This window comes from Episyrphus balteatus, chromosome 2, assembly GCF_945859705.1.
Source record: "Episyrphus balteatus chromosome 2, idEpiBalt1.1, whole genome shotgun sequence".
Lineage (NCBI taxonomy): Eukaryota > Metazoa > Arthropoda > Insecta > Diptera > Syrphidae > Episyrphus > Episyrphus balteatus.
Genome location: NC_079135.1, coordinates 74695920 through 74713296, shown reverse-complemented (window position 1 = coordinate 74713296; position 17377 = coordinate 74695920). Strand labels below are relative to the sequence as shown.

The following is a 17377-nucleotide window of genomic DNA, read 5'->3' as shown; positions in this document are numbered from 1 at the left end:
AACAAAATATGTGTGCGGGGGTGTGATAATGCGCAATATTTAAAAGTTCTTTTGGATACACCTCCAACACAAAAATACTCTATTTTTCTTTTTTATTCATTAACAATTTTATTTCAAAAAAAAAAAAAAAAATTGCCGAAAATGGGTAAAATTTTATCGAGCAGCTAATTTCAGCACATACCTAAAACAGATGTCGCAAAATTTTTTCGAAACTCAAATTTTCAGACCTTAAACAGTTTGCAAGAACAAATTCGACCTTTCAAATTTGACAAAATCTAATAAAATTATGCATTTAATTTTTTACTTTAGTATAACTTCATAGATGGTAACCTAATCAGTTTTCTTATAAAGAAAACTAAATGATACTTCGTCAAAAGGTTATTATTTTCTTTTTTTTTACCAAAAACAGTACATTATGTATCTGTTCCCTTCAGATTTAGAAAAAAAATTAAAAAAAAAAAAATTCTATCAAAGTTTAAAAAACTTTTAACATTTTTAAGTGTTTTTTTTAATAATCATACTACACTCTTGATTTATATTTTTAAAGTTTCTTATAATTTTTTAAATATTTTGATAAAAAGACTAAAAACTAATATTTTCTATATATTTTAAATAAAGGTTGTTCGAAATTTTATCTACAAAATTTGTTTTTACCATTTAACTCTTGGTAGTGTTTAAGTTTTCGAAGAATTTTTTTCACACTAATCACTTTTACTGGAAAATAATCTAATTTTGTTGCTGTAAAAAGGTCTAAAACGCTTGCAAATAGGCTAATATTTTTTATTGGTGAAAAAAATTGGCGGCTAATTTCTTCCAATTATATGAAGCAACGTCTTGAAATATTCCTTTCGAAGAAAATAAGTTTCCGTGTACGTGACAAATAAGTTGAATTAGCCCCGATTTTTCAATCGTCAGTTAGACTATCAGACGAATAAATTTTAATATAAAAAATTTTATTCCTAGAAATAATCTCTATCTGAGGTTTATCTGACTATTCAAAAATTGGCCCTTAATGCATAAATTGATTAAATAAACATTTCGTTTTTTGTACTTGTGTACTTTTTGTATATACCTAATAATTTTTTAAGCATAAACTAAGAAATTTAAATTGAGGCATAATTTATTTGAAAAGGCATAATTTTTTTTTCAAGTGAGGCATAATTTTGGCTGAATGGGTTGGCAACGCTGCCTCCGTCGATTTAAAAAAAATAATCCTTTGCTCCCATTTTGTTTAATGTCTGTTTAATGAAGAAAAACTGAAACAGAAAAGATCAGAACAGCACAAATTCTTGAAAACTGTCATAACAAAAAAGATCAGAAAAAAACACCTTCCTATTTTGTAGGGTTGACTTTTGCCTATCAGTTTTGAAACTTAAAATTAAAATAATTTTTTTGTTATGACTTTTCATTCAAATAAATTATAATTAATCAGAATATTTGTTCACATTTTGAATTTTTCTTCATATTAAGAAGATTCTAAACAAATTTTCATTATTTTGAATTTATTTAAATATATTTTTGTAAGAATAAAACAAATCAGTTGCTGTTTGACACTTCTCACTCGTTTGCTCTACCTCAAAAGTAGGAGCAGAAAAACTTGAACTAATCTGTGCTGGAAAACTTCATGGAACAAAAAATGACAGTTTGTAGAACAGTTTAGGGCAAGGTTTTTCCTTATGAAACACATAAACCTGTACTTTTCGGATATTTTCTGTGCGGATCAGATTCATTAAACAGACCTATTTTCTATTAAGTAACTGATTTCAACAATTTTTGTGTCACCAAAGCATTTAGTTTGACCAAAAATTATTGATACGTAAAATTTTCAAACTAATTCTTTTGACAATTAGAAAAAAATTAACGAATAGTTCAGTTTTTCAAAACTCATACGGTTATTTTATTTAAATTGGTTTTCTTTAAATTGTTTTGTAATAATTAATAAAAATTGCTTAGTAATATAATAATTTAACAAAGTTACTACATACAAAATTGGTCTTAAGATAAAAGTTGCTTACAATATTATAGTTATTTTTAAATGGAAAAATTGATTTCATTGTACCATCAAAAGTAATTTGGCATATCATTTCATAATTACAGTCACTCACATAAATATTGGGCCAAACGCAAAAAATAACAAAAAAAAAAAAAAATATATTTACAATAACGTATTGATAGCTAATAGATGTAACTAATAAAGCTATTTTTTCGATGAATTTAGTTTTGTGGTTATATTGTGGCTTAACATTTTGGACTTAACATTCAGAAATGTACCATTATTTTTACACTGAATATTGTAGAATAAGGAAAATCGGACAAAATCAATTATTTGTTTCACAAAACCTGGTTTAAACTATATTAAGAGGACTAAAAGGTAGAATATAAAAAATGTAGTTATTCAATAAAATACTGAAACAGAAGTTAAACTGAATCTACAGTGCCCAAACTCGATTTTGGACTTTTGACCCAGTAATTTTGTGGTATCAATGATTGCTTTTTACAATTATTTCTTTTAGGAAAAAATATATTTTGTTTGAATTTTCTTCACTGAGGGAAAAGCCACCATAACAACGTAAAATCAATGAAAACCACATTGATTTAACTATTATTCGGAATGATTTTGCGTTGAAGATGAACATTTTAAAATCAACGTGGAAAAAAGGTTAATTTTTTATGGTTTCGTATCTTAAAGTCACATGATTTGAAACAAAGACGTTTCAACTTCAATTTATTTTTTCGCTCAGTGTTATTGAACTAAAAGTTTGAAGTGTATACATACAAAAATATCTATATGCATTTTTCAAAACATTTTATACATTCCTTCTTCATTTTTTTTTTTACATATATCTCAAGACAAAGATTTGGCCTATAAATTTCATGAGTGACTGTATTTATAATATTTCAAATTTAAACGGATTTACTTTTCTTTTTCAATCTATTATTTTTTATTTCTGAGAAACCGGGGAAGTGTATTCTTCACTCCGTTATCTTTTATATACCTGAGCCTGAGGTTCCTGTTCCTACCAACCTTGAGTGTCGCCGGGATCTAGAATTACTTTTTCTTAAACTTTAAAACTCTGATACTACTTACGTCCCTTCATTTGGCGAATTTGTAAGCGGTATCAAACAAATTTTTAACTCAGAATTTGTTCCTTTGTGAACAATATAATTTGAAGTTAGCTGATGAATCTTAAATAATTAAGAAAAAAAGTTGACTGGTATCTAAAATTTGAAGCTTTCAAATTTTTAACTCCCGAAAACTTCGTTTTTATTGCTTAAATATTTGCTTCTTCTTATTTTAAAATCCACTTGAATAAGACGGAATAACCTAAGTGGTTAAAAATTATAATTTTTTATATCCGAAGTTGTTGTTTGTTAAATGATTTTTATTTCATTTCCGGTCCGCTGAAGTCAACCAAAACAAAAAATTGAAAAAAGAATACCCCCTTGCAAACTACATTATTTTTTGCCAGTATAGTTAATAAATGCTTTTTAAAATAAAACAAATTTTTGGTGAGATTCTATTCTATATTAAACATCCTTTTAAAAAAGGTATAAACTAGGGGTTTAGTCAGAACATGCATGTCTTTTTTGGGTTTTATTTTATTTTTCATTTTACTCATATGTTTATTTTAATAAAAGATGCTTGGTTTAATAAACCCAAAAAAGACATACATGTCTTGACTAAACCCCTAGTCCTAGAAAAGGGTGTTTAATATAGAATAGAACCTCATCAAAAATTTTTACATTTAGTCTATATCTAAAAAATGGCCTAATAAGTCAACATATACCAATTTCAAATGAGAAAAAACTTTAACCCTCTTGGGGCGCCATCTAGCGTCAAAATAAAAATCTGAAAAAATTAAGGGATTTTTTTTATTATTTAGAAACAGTTTTTCCACTTAGGAACTTGATTCAAAACTAACTAACGCCCTAATGTACATATTTAGAGAAATACAAAACTTGATTATTTTTTTTAGAACATTATTAGCAACTTCGAATTAGATGAAACGTGCAAAGAACGATGTTGTAGGTCGACTTGTTTTTTGTTATTCAAGATTCCGCTAAAATATTGTAAAACATTTTTTATTAAACCTACAGTTTTAAGATTATAGGTTCTTGTAACTTTTGACCCCATATAACAGGACTAGTGGAGGGAGGAAAATTCTGAATTTTTTAAGCCTATTGCTAATTTTTGCTTTGAAAGGTGAATAATTTTTTTTAATTTTAATATTTCTTACGCCAATTACAGTTATCTTAAATTGTTTAATTTATTTCTTTAAATTGTCCTGCTGGATGCAGCAGGAACAAAATTGTTTCCATTCGATTGGTACCATTACCAACCTGAAAAACATATTTTATTTGTTGAATGATTTAACAATATTAATAAATAAACACATACATGTGTACATTATAAATTCAAAAAGGTTTAGCACATTTTTCAAGTGAAGATCCGAGTATTTTAAGAAATCTGGTATACAAGAACCTAAATTCTAGTTTCGGTGTAAATGATTCTTAGAGCAACCACCCGTAATGTTGACATTTCAATCATTTTAAATTACTTACCCCCGCAAATGGTGGTGTATATTGCAATTTGAAACACACGACCAAACAAACTACATACCGCGCCATACAAACATTCATATCAAGTTGAAGGCTATTTTTGTTTATGTTTCCTAACTGAAGCTATTCATGTACATGAGTTCATGAGAATAAGCTCAACACAGAAAATTTGTAGGTATACTCCTCATTTTAAGCTTCAGTTGACATCGCTGAGGGTAAACTCATCAACTTATTGGATCAATTAGCTTAAGTCAAGTGGAAAGTATTGATATTTTTGATGCACGGGGGAAGAGAATACAGAATGCAATGCGATTTATAGTAACTCGTTGGTAATGGTTTTCTTTTTGATTCTTTTGAATATAATCAAAATGCATAATGAGCTTATTTTCAATTTCAAGACAAAAAAAAATTACAAGGTTGATTTGGTCTTTTCTTATTGCTTGGAGTATCAGTATGTCGGTATTTCATTTCAAAGAATTTAAATTCAAAAACATATTACGAAATTGCAGTATTAAATTAAATACACATTTGCTTGTATAAGTTGCATGACTATGACCCATTTTTATTTAAAAATTGTTAAATCACGCAATATGAAAAATTTGCGTTTAATGTTGTTTACTTCTTATAGCTTTTTTTTGTCATGTGTTTCGAAAAATTGTGTAGTAACATTATTCTACACAAATGGAACGGAGTTTTGAAAAATCACCACCTTCTTACATGAACTCAAATACTTCAGAAAAATAGCAACTTAAGGTGCTCACACCATGGCTTTGAGATACATAATTTTTTTCAATATAAATATTTTTTTTTATTGGCAATAATTAATTTATTTAAAAATTTATAAGTGCAATTCATCATTACAATTTAATTTTAACGATTCGTTCTCCATTTAGAAAAGCATACATTTCCTGTCATAGTTCAAGTTGTTTAATTAAAGCCATTATTTTTATATATGTATTTGTTTTAAGAAAAATTAATTAAAAATTGAGAAAATTTTTAGTCTGACTTTTCTTAGTCAGACAAATAGGTCGTATATCAGCTTCAAGGCCATGATGCATTTAAAGGTTTTGGTTTATTCCCTAGAGGAAAAATTGAAATTTTTGCTAAGGACCAAAATTAACTTCCATATGACCAAAATGAAAAAAATCGTTGTTCTCAAAAGCTGCTCTAAAGATTTCGATACTAAGAAAAAACGTGTTCTATCACAATTCAGAAGTCAACCAACACTTGGACCAATTATTATCAAGTCAAAAAAAAAACATTTTTAAAACTTTAAATTAAGAACAATTTTCAAAAATTTTGTTTTTATTTGTCAATTTATATTTTTTATTTTTTTCAATGGCATACCAATTTCTTTTTTGAAGTTTATTTTGATTTTATTTTTCTAAACAGCTTTACAAATTTAAAAAAAATTCTCATTTAAGAAATTAAATTGCATATTTGATATGGAGATTTTAACCATTCATAAATAGATGTTTTTTTTATAATTTTAATACCTACTAATTTTTTTTGCTAAATTTATTTCAAAATTAAATTAAAAAATTTTATTTATTATTTTTTTCATGTAAAGCTTTAATATTCTAAGCAACTTCTTCAGTGATGCTTTTTTTTTTGTTTTATTAAAAAGTCTTAGATTTTTATTATTAAGTTCACCCCTTACAACTGATATTCTGATATTAGACTTTTTCAAATTACATTCACCGTTCTGTCCTTAACATAATTTTCTCCTCTTTGCAATCCTAATTCACCCCTTTGAGAAATAATATAACCTTTTGAAAAGCTGTTTTTGTCCGAAAGTGTTTTTTTGTGATACAATAAGTGTGCTTTATGAAGACATTTGATAAACTTATTTTAAACGAATTATTATTTATCAAAATTCACACTTCTAAAGATGACGAAATTTAAATAACATTACAAAACAAATAATTTAATTAAAATTTAAGTAATTTTTTTTCCTAAAGTTTTAAAATTATACGAACAAAGAAACCCGCAATTATGCTTATATGTCTGTCTACTTATCTCCGCTTCTACGGGTTTGAAAACACTATCTTTTTGAGTAAAAATGAGCATCCTATAAAAATGTATTTTTTCTTCAAAAACTTCTTTAAGTAAAATAAATCACAACAAAAACATTACTGTTAAAAAAGGAGCCAAGTTCTCCTATGTTGAAATTATGCTGGCACAAAAAGTACTGAGATGTAAAAGTGTACCAAGTTCTAAAGTTTTGGTTCAAATTCGTTTCAATAAAATTTTGATTGTTCTCTTGACATCTTTGGTGTGGAAGTTAGAGGGGGGTCGAAAATGGCCTGAGTTGTTTCCTGTAAATAAGGGTGTAGTGCCAAAGTTGCTAGAGAACTTGGCTGGGCACTACCGTGCCCCTTGATAATTTTTCCATAAAAAAACAATTATTACACTGGTTTACAAAATTTAACTTTTTTTTTGTTGCCGAAACAAAAATATACTTCTCTGAAGGTGTGCTGAACTCGAATCCGAAGTCAAAAAAAATTAATCAGCTCCTGTTTTGGAAATATTACCGTTAGAAAATGCAGTACTTCGGACCTTATTCTTTTATATAAGGAAAATAGTTTGAGCAAATTTAGTTACGGTTTTTATGAGAACTATTTTTCACCTTTTTAATTCTGTTTAAATATTTCCGATATCTTTTTTACTGCCCGAAATATCCTCAGTTGTTTGGTATTTTTATAAATTTTATAACGTCATTATCTCCTTTATGATATATGAAACCAAACCGACATAATTCATTTTAAGATATCTCTGGAAATACAAAAGATATTGAAAAGATTTAAACAGGTATCGAAAGATGGAAAATAATTCTTATAGTAACCATTACTAAATATGCTCAAACAATTTTCCTTGTACAAAAGAATAAGGTCCGAAGAACTAAAAAAAACGTTTTTTTTCATATTCTAACTGTAATATCTCAAAAACGGGAGGTGATTAGTTGTTTCTGACTTCGGATTCGAGTTCAGCACACCAAAACCTTCAGAAAAGTATATTTTTGTTTCGGCAACAAAACCCTTGTAAACCAGTGTAATCAATTAATAATAACTACCCACATAATAAAAAAAAAACCATTCAACTGTTCTGTTCAAATTTAAAAAGCAATAAAAGCGTAGTAAAGAAGAATATCTATAACAGGATATGTTAAAAATTAATATAGCTTTTCTTAATTCTTTTTATCCGAATTCTGCAATATGAACTCTTTGTTTAAATAATTCTGTGCCACTGCTGAAAAATCATTCGAGCCATTTTTGAAATACATATTTGAATATTTTTGAAATATTTAAGAATTTTATTTTCTATTCTGAAAAATCACTCAAAGGCCCTTTGAAGAAGTTGCTATTGTTTCTAATGTTGGAACTTGAGCTACAGCTACAGCTAGAAAAATGGCAATCCAACTTATTCAGAAACGAACTATCTGACAAACTAAGGTCCAGTTTAAGTTGACACACTCCATTAAATTTAAAGTCTCCATTTAAAAAAGGGAAATTTTAAAATTTGTATGCGATTTGACAGATTGGGCCTTAATTCGATTTTTTTACAATATGTAATATGACAATTTTCAAAATAAACAATTAAATACAAAACAGCAAAGAACTTTAAAATTTCATTTAAATATTGAATTCAATATTTTAAATTTAAATATTTGAAATCACTGCAACCATGCCAGTCGAAATTTCAATGTGAATTTCCCACATTTCCTATTTATTATCAAACTTCTTGATTTTTTTTCTTTGCGTAATGGGATTTATTTATTTATTTTTTTTTAATTAGTAACCTAGCACGTGTTCCAATGTAATAATGCATTTCCAAGGAAAGCACACATTCATAATCAAGCTTATCAGAGCGTCTAGCCTACCATTATTTTCAATATAATTTCTTGTTGCATAATAAATTAACAAAAAATTACGTAATATGAACAAAAGTTAATGTAAAATAACACAAACCGCAGCTCCTGATTCTTTTTCTTCTTCTGCTTGCGTATCTCTGCCGGAGATTTTGTATCTCCAGCTCCGCCAACCCTTGCATACATTTCAAACCGCCAATAATCCGATCAATTTTTTTTTTTTTTCTGTTTTGGGATGATTTAAATTGAACACACAAATTTATTTAACGCTAAGCCACATTTTAATCTTCTGTGGTTTGCTTCTTTTTCACTACTCATTAGCCAGCTAATTTCAAAAATAATATTTAATCCTAACATTAGGGTATATTTTGAACACTTTATTTTTTTTTTCTAAACACTTAATTTATTTGCTATAATATGTTTTTATATATTTTTTCTTATCTGTTTTAAGCACATTTTGTACAAAAAAAAAAATCAAAATTGTATAGACATTAATTAAAATATAACCGATTCTTACGGAATAAAATAACATAAATAAAATCCACTGCAGGGCTTTAAGTTGCAAAACAAAAAAAAAAAATTGTTAAAAGCATAAACATTCAAAGCATTATTGGTGAACTTTTTTAATTTAATTTTACCTTCCAATTGCTGGAAGGGTTGTTTTGATAAGTTTTTGTTGTTGTAGGGCGAAATGAAAGGGTTTAAAAAAACTGAAACAAGCGTTAGTTTTCTTGGTTGTCTTTGTGTTTTTTATTCTCTTTGTCATATTCCAGTCAATGAAAAGTTTTTTGCTTTTACATTGCATAATACTTATAGGTATCTCAAGTTCTCAAGTCATATGTGCACATGAAAGCTTGAGATTTTGTGTGGTTTTGTATCATGAACTTCTCTAAATTCATTGGTTTTGGTTGGTCAACTAAATGGTTTATATTATATGAAGCTCGAAAACGTAATAAACTCAGTTGAGTCTTCTAATTGTCTCGGTAGTTGTCAGTTCCAATAATTATATAGATAAATCGATTTTGTATTTTTAAAAATGTCTATGGTTCCATTTGTTAAAATTTTTAATGAGACAAAAAGTAACAGTATATCAGAATATGGCACCTCTAGAGGCAAACGTCATTAACTAATTTCAAATTTTTTTCTTAATGTACAGGGGCTCTGAAAAATAATTTACCTAGAAACTATAACCCCCAACATAATTAAAATAAAATAAAATTGTTATGTGATGTTCAATGGATAACCGTGGTCATATGCCACCTACTGTAACAAAAACCAAAATATATTCTTATTTTGAATTTAATATGCAAAAAGAGCATTTCATCAAGTAACTCGCTGTCAATTCTTGACAAAAATTGCTTAGAATTTTAAAGCTTTTAATTGCACTCATAAAAGAATAATTTTAATTTCATTTTTTCATTAAATTTACAAGAAATGTAAAAAAAGTATTATAAATTGTTATTGTTCATACTAATGTATTAAAAGTTTTTTATAAAATTACTAGTTTGATTTCTTGTATAGCAATGAATTTTTGGAATTTTCTTTTAGAAAATTGTTAGAACTTTTTATATTGAACTATTTTTATATATATTTATATATTTTTTTTGGTAGGTACACCAATTTTCAAACATTTTTCACAAAAAATTTAGTATGCAAATCTGATAAATTGACACTTTTAAACAAAATACCAAAAAAATTCCTCAATACGTTTTAAATAAAATGCACGACTGGGTCGCACGAACTTGCTCTTGGAGTTAAAGTTGCTTAAATTTTTAAGACTTTTTATATAGAAATTTGGAAAATGTAGGTACCTAGTTGTACTACACAGAGAAAAATAGACCACATAAAATAGATAAAAAACAATAAGATTTCTCTATGGTTTTCATCCAAGAAGGAAACTTTATTAAAACAATCGGGTTTTCTTTATTGTTTTAAGATCTTCAAAAAAATAAAAAAAACGATGACTAGGCTGGGAATCAAACTGGAGACTTCAAATCATTAGTCGCCCACCTTACCACCTGAACCAACCTGCCATGTAAATATTGATCGCGATTTTTGTTCTAGTGCTAAGTTGCAAAAAAGAATCAACTTTTCAGTCAAATTTTAATAAGATTTTCTCTATAAAAATAATAAGAAATCTCCTTAAAAAAAACCTTATTAATCGTTGATTTTAATAAAATTTCCTTATGAAATGTATTTACGGTAAAACAATATGGCAATCTGTTAGTTTTTAGCGGGTCATATTTTTCTCTGTGTACCTACTATATAGGTACAAAAAAAAAATTAAAAAAAAAAATAAATCCGTTTTAAAAAAAAAATAAAATAAAATCTGAAATAAAATTGCCCTCCAAAACAAGTGTGCAGTTTTGATTGATATATTAAGATGCATTTTTAGAAAAAAAAAAATTTCAAAATCGTTAGAGCCGTTTTTTAAAAAACTAATTTTTTATAAACATTTTGTAGAAATCACTAATCAACATCTAAACACAAAATTTCAAAAAAAATCAATGTCCCGTTTTCGAAAACTTGACTTTTCAAAAAAAAAAATTTCAAAATTTTTTCAAAAATCCAAAAATTATCTTTTTTAAATTTTTTTTAATTTTGGGCTTATATTAAAAATTATATAAATGCTTCTTCACAAAAAGTTTCGTTGAAATCGAATAAGCAGTTTCGGAGATAATCGGATTTAAAAAAAAACGGTTCTATGGCAGGTACCGTTAATAATGATTTTCAAAAAAAAATTTTATTAGAAGTTAGACATTGTCTTTAAACTTATACCTATTTGAATTTTGTAAACAAAATCGTTTGAGCAATTTTTGGGCAATTTCAATTTTACTAAAATCGGTATATGACAAGTACCGTTATTTTTGGTCCAAAAAAATTAATTCCAAAAACCCCTCTGGAGAGTCGCCAAGTAATGCTACATACCAAGTTTGACATCAATCGGTCCATCCGTTTAGGCTGTAGCTTCGTTTACAGACAGACAGACGGACAGACTGACAGACAGACGGACTTCCGGCACCCACTTTTTCGGCATTCTCTACCATCGTAATGTCATGGAAAAATGCTATCTCAACTTTTTTTTTGTACGAATGCATAACTTGATATATATTACGTACAATATCGCAAGTAAAATTGGATTTTTTGCAAAAAACATATAATCCAGTTAAATAAGGGTTTAACCTCGGAATGAATGTTAGTAGAAATTTTTTTTGCTCAATATCTTCCTTTTGCCATTCTATAACATATCTCAAAAGTCTAGAAAAATCTCATGTCCGCTTGTCGCGATTTCAAGGTCATATCGCGAAATGGAGATTTTCAAAATTAGCAAAAATAGGCTATGGTAGTATATACACATATGATACATGATTTCAAGATATTTTTTAATGCTGATTCCAAAAAATCTAAAATCAAGACAATCTGACGTCTCTGGAAAAAGTTATACCTATTTTTCATCTGTCAACTCATATTATTATAACAGTTGCAAACTTACTGCCGAAAAACCCTTAAAAATTATGGTAGATGAACCAAATTTTGCATGAAGATTTTAGAATCCATCATTATTAGAAATCAAAACAATCCATTACAAAAAATATATATACCTACGAAATAATGGTATTTTTTGATGGAGGGGCAAATTTTAGGATATGCACTAAAGAAGATTCTTGTTCATCTTAGGAATAAGTGCAAATAGGCTAATTTTTTCATTTTAATCTTTGTTTGGATATTCTTTAACTACCCTCAAAAATCTAAAAATATCTCATGTCCGCAAGTCCTAATTTTCTTGGTTTGAAAATAAGGTGCAGATTTTAAAAAATTAATAAGAAAAGTTTAAATTTTTATATGTATACCAACATAAGCGACATGATTTAAAGGTATTTTTTAACACTAATTCCAACAAAACTCACAAACAAGTCAACCTGACCATCCCTGAAAAGTAATGCACCTTATTCATGTTGATCTGACACAAATATCTGAAGTGTAGTTTTCCAATTTTTTAAAATCTGCACCTTATTTTCAAACCAAGAAAATTAGGACTTGCGGACATGAGATTTTTTTAGATTTTTGAGGGTAGTTAAAGAATATCCAAACAAAGATTAAAATGAAAAAATTAGCCTATTTGCACTTATTCCTAAGATGAACAAGAATCTTCTTTAGTGCATATCCTAAAATTTGCCCCTCCATCAAAAAATACCATTATTTCGTAGGTATATATATTTTTTGTAATGGATTGTTTTGATTTTTAATAATGATGGATTCTAAAATCTTCATGCAAAATTTGGTTCATCTACCATATTTTTTAAGGGTTTTTCGGCAGTAAGTTTGCAACTGTTATAATAATATGAGTTGACAGATGAAAGACAAGTATAACTTTTTCCAGAGACGTCAGATTGTCTTGATTTTAGATTTTTTATAATCAGCATTAAAAAATACCTTGAAATCATGTATCATATGTGTATATACTACCATAGCCTATTTTTGCTAATTTTGAAAATCTCCATTTCGCGATATGACCTTGAAATCGCGACAAGCGGACATGAGATTTTTCTAGACTTTTGAGATATGTTATAGAATGGCAAAAGGAAGATATTGAGCAAAAAAAATTTCTACTAACATTCATTCCGAGATTTACCCCTTTTTTCTCCTTATTTTACTGTATTAATACCTATTTGAATTTTTTTTAAAAAAACACAAAATTGATATTTAAAAAAATCTTAGTATTTAAATTATATTTACTAAAGTACTTTTCTTTATTTTTTTTTTAATGTTTGTAATCGGTAAAAAATATTGCGAAAGCCACTTTTTCGCATTCTCTAACAACGCAATGCCATGCCTCATTGTTATCTGGAGTTAATTTTTTTTTACGCATCCTTAAGGTATTGAATTTTTTTTTTTATGGGAGGGGTTCCTACCTCAACTCGTTCAGTGGTTAGGGGAAATTTTCTAAAAAAAAGTAAAAAAAAAAAAATAATAATAATTTAAATCAAACAACAACACTTTCAGTTGTGGATTATAGCTTTTTCAAAAGCCGGAATGTTACCCTTCTTCTTATTTTTACATCAAATTATTTCAATCAACTATTTGCGAAATAGGTAACGAAATTCAAAATCAAAACTTAAAAAAAAAATCATTGAATAGTATTGATGTCAAGATTGTGATTTCAATACAATATTAACTGAAAGCACGTATACAACTTTATTACAATACATATTTCTATTATGTCTTCTAATTTTTGGTAATAATTTTTTATCATATTTTTTTGCTTTTTTCGATAACTTTGGCATTAACAATACCACCGTTAAAATATCATTGGTTCTCTGTAAAGTCGGTATACGGACGATAATTTTGCGATATAACTTGATGAGAAAACTGATTGTGTGCTTTAGATAAAAAATTATTTTCTTGAGATTTGATCTCTGGTGCAAAAGACATATCGTTCATCATGATCTGCAATCTTTATATCAGACTGCTAAAATAATGAAGCGTATCGTGAGTATAAGAAATACTTTTTCGTCAAAAATCTTTGTGCGCGTCTTCAAAAAGAAAAGCGGGGAAATGTACATAAATGTATGTGTCTCGTGCTCTGAAAGTTCTATGGTTTTTTGAATTCAAGACACTTTATTTCGTTTAATAATCTAATATTAGTTGCTTTCATACGAAAAACTTCAGTAAATAATAATTTTTAAGGATACAAAAAATAATAGATATTGCAGCTTTAAGACAATGTAGCTTGGTCCCTTTTAGACTTTAAAAAAAAATCTTTTTTTCCCGAAAAAGTTACATTATCGTGCCCTCTACAAATGCAGTTTCGTGCATCTTCAATTCAAACCACCATAAAACTTTCACTGCACGAAACACAGACTTTTACCAATTCAAAAAATTACTGCACCCATCGAAAAATTTCCAGTGATACCTACAGCTACAGGTATCACTGTGGGTTACACCGATGATGATACGAAACCAAATGTTCTCCTCTGTCGGAAAATTCTTCAATTATTGAAAACTTGAATACTGTCACCAAATTGTCAATATATTTATAAAGTTGTCACATTACAAATTGACATCACCTGTTTCTTTTGCAAAAGACTCCAGAAGTAAATTATAAAATAAAAATAGCTAAGCATAGTCTCATCAACTAACAGTGTTGTACTATTTCTTTAGGGAAATTCTACAAACAAACATAAAAATCCTATTTACTAATAATGACACAACGAAAAGTACCGGTATTTGAAAAAATTGTTCTGCGTCCATCAAACAACGTCCGCCAAATGTTTTAAAATATATTTTTCTTTCGTTCATCAGAATCAGAAAACCAATGTTTTTTTGTCATTAAGTATAAAGTTTTTTAATAAAATGTTTAATATTTTCTAATAAAATTCTAATTAAATAATTCATATTTCTAATTTATATTTTTTGTTTAATACTGTAATATTTTCCATTAAATTTGGTCTTATTCAAAGCAATAACCACAACTCATGCACATGCACAATAATAATAATAATAATAATTGACCAACAATTGGTTTTTAGTTGTACTGATGCTTCCCTCATTTTCTATTGTTTGAAACAATTGAATTTTTGAACAATAAAATTTAATTTATCACTCAAAACACATAAAATGCATGAATATAAACACAAATACACATTAAAATTAATAACCAAATTCATTTACGAAATCATCAGTTCAGGGTCAGTTCGTAGTTCAATGCAGGCAATTGGAGAGGGAAATTAAGCAATATACAAAATATTTAAGAAGAAAAAAAAAAAAAAAAGAAATTAAAAAATATTTCTTTTAAAACGCACCGAATTCAGATTTATAATTTATTGAGGACAAAATTACCTAATAGCTTTCAAATAGCCACCTTGACTTGAGATGTGTGCCATTCATAAATTCCATTTGGATAAAATTATTTTGAAAAAAGGGTTTTCTTTTTTTTTTTTTCAATAGATTTTTTAATTCACAATTTTCGATTTATTAATTTTTTCATTTTTTTTTTTTTTTGTATTTTTCTATTATTACACTCAACACACATCACACAACGATTTATCACATTTTGTCACAGCCACCTTGTTACAGAAATTTTAAAATATTTTCCTCTCACTTTTTCCAAATTAAAATGGAACCAAGAAAATATACAAACAATATATATGTATGATATTTTATTTTATTCTTTTTAATTGAATAACTATGAAATAGCTATATAAATTTTATAAAAACACTCGATAATTTCCAGATACGAATAATTAAAGAAAAAAAAATCTTGTTGAGAACGATTAACCCGAATTTAAAAAAAAAAATTAAACAAAAAACTCGAGTGTTTGCGCGAATAAACACTTCCCTTTATTAACTAACTGATGCACGTTCTTAAGACTTGTTACTCTTCTCTTTAAAATATCCCATAGCGAGCGTTTCGAAAAGATTGTTTTGTCAGATACTTGGACAGTCTACACGTATGTTCGAGTATCTATACATATATTTAAAAAGCAAAGTGCTGAGGCGACGCAAAGTTGAATCTTCTGGTTTTGTAAAAATATCTTTATTAACTTGAGAGAAAATTTAAATTTAGTTATGCGTCTGTCTGGCATTATTATTTTGTTTAAATTTTATTTATTTTTTTTGTTTCTTCAAGATGCTAACAAAAAAATTTAATGAGAGATTGATATTGACTGATACTGGCGCTAGAAGTGCGGTATGATCGCAAATTTTTAGATAGAAAACTTGGAACCTTATTTTATAGTTGATTTTAGATTTATTATTATGCAAACATTTACATGAATTTAAACTACACTACTGGAAAAAATTAAGGGATCAAAAAAAAATTCCAAATTTTTGGGCAAATTTCAACAGGCCGTAACTTCGAAAGAAATGGTCGTACAAGAAACCGATAAAGAAGGAAATTGTAGCTCCAAGTGTCTAGTTTTTTGATTAGAACTTTAAAAATTTTTAACCTCTGCGGTTTTTGAGTAATCGTAGAAAAACCAGCAACAAACAAATTTTTTTAGTTTTTTTTTTTGGTCTACGGGCGTGGAAAACATTTTTTTTTGGAAAAGCAATGGCTAACCGTTAAGGAGAATTCATTGAGGTTCTTGAAACCCACCTTTAACTTTCTGTGGTTGCTGAGATATCGATAATCAAACACAAAAGGATCCTTTTCCATTTGAAGACCGATATCTCGGCGAGAAGTGGACGTATCGAGGTGTTCAAAAAACCAAATTAAAGCTAAATGAACAAAGTATCCGATCCTTATAGTGGTTAAGCTAAAAAAATTTTTCCACGCCCGTAGACCAAAAAAAAAACTAAAAAAATTTTGCAAATTTTTTTGTTGCTGGTTTTTCTACGATTACTCAAAAACCGCAGAGGTTAAAAATTTTTAAAGTTCTAATCCAAAAACTAGACACTTGGAGCTACAATTTCCTTCTTTATTGATTTCTTGTACGACCATTTCTTTCGAAGTTACGGCCTGTTGAAATTTGCCCAAAAATTTGGAATTTTTTTTTGATCCCTTAATTTTTTCCAGTAGTGTACTTAAACTGTAAAAAGTTGAACTAAAACATGATGTTTTTTATTGGAAAGGAAAGCAGTCTCGATCAGTTAGCAGCAAATTATCGATGTGACTTATTTTTACATTAAATTGATGCAGAACCACATTTTTTGTACATTACCCGTGAACTTTAGGGGTTCATCTACCCTTAATATGATGAACACAGTACGAACTTTAAGGAGGGGCTTGAAAGAAGATAACGATGAACATTCGATTTGAGGTTCTGAGTCCCACATTCGAGTAATTCTAAAAACTAAATTCGGTTACAAATGAAAAAAAAATTATAATTTTTTGTCTTAAACCAAGAGATTATAATATAAAAAAAAAAACAAAAGAAATTATGCAGCTTTCAACAAGCCCTACGAAACTCACTAGATCCCGAAAAAAGGATCACAACAAAAACATTA

The 17377-nt window shown here is 27.6% G+C and overlaps 1 protein-coding gene across 5 annotated transcripts in view; it reads right to left on the bottom strand.

The window, feature by feature from the left end:
- The window catches only part of LOC129910628 (potassium voltage-gated channel protein Shaker), a 302087-nt gene that overhangs the window by 133798 nt on the left and 150912 nt on the right, over positions 1-17377 (bottom strand). Inside the window, exon 1 of one of the 5 annotated variants that reach the window (XM_055988070.1) lies at positions 15269-15595. The exons of 3 other annotated variants lie outside the window; for them this stretch is intronic. In XM_055988070.1, coding sequence (XP_055844045.1) covers positions 15269-15312 — 44 coding nt within the window. In that variant the 5' untranslated portion in view covers positions 15313-15595. Of the gene's footprint in view, positions 1-8528; positions 8872-15268; positions 15596-17377 lie in introns of those variants that run through there. One more of the 5 variants, XM_055988068.1, reaches the window with a different exon arrangement.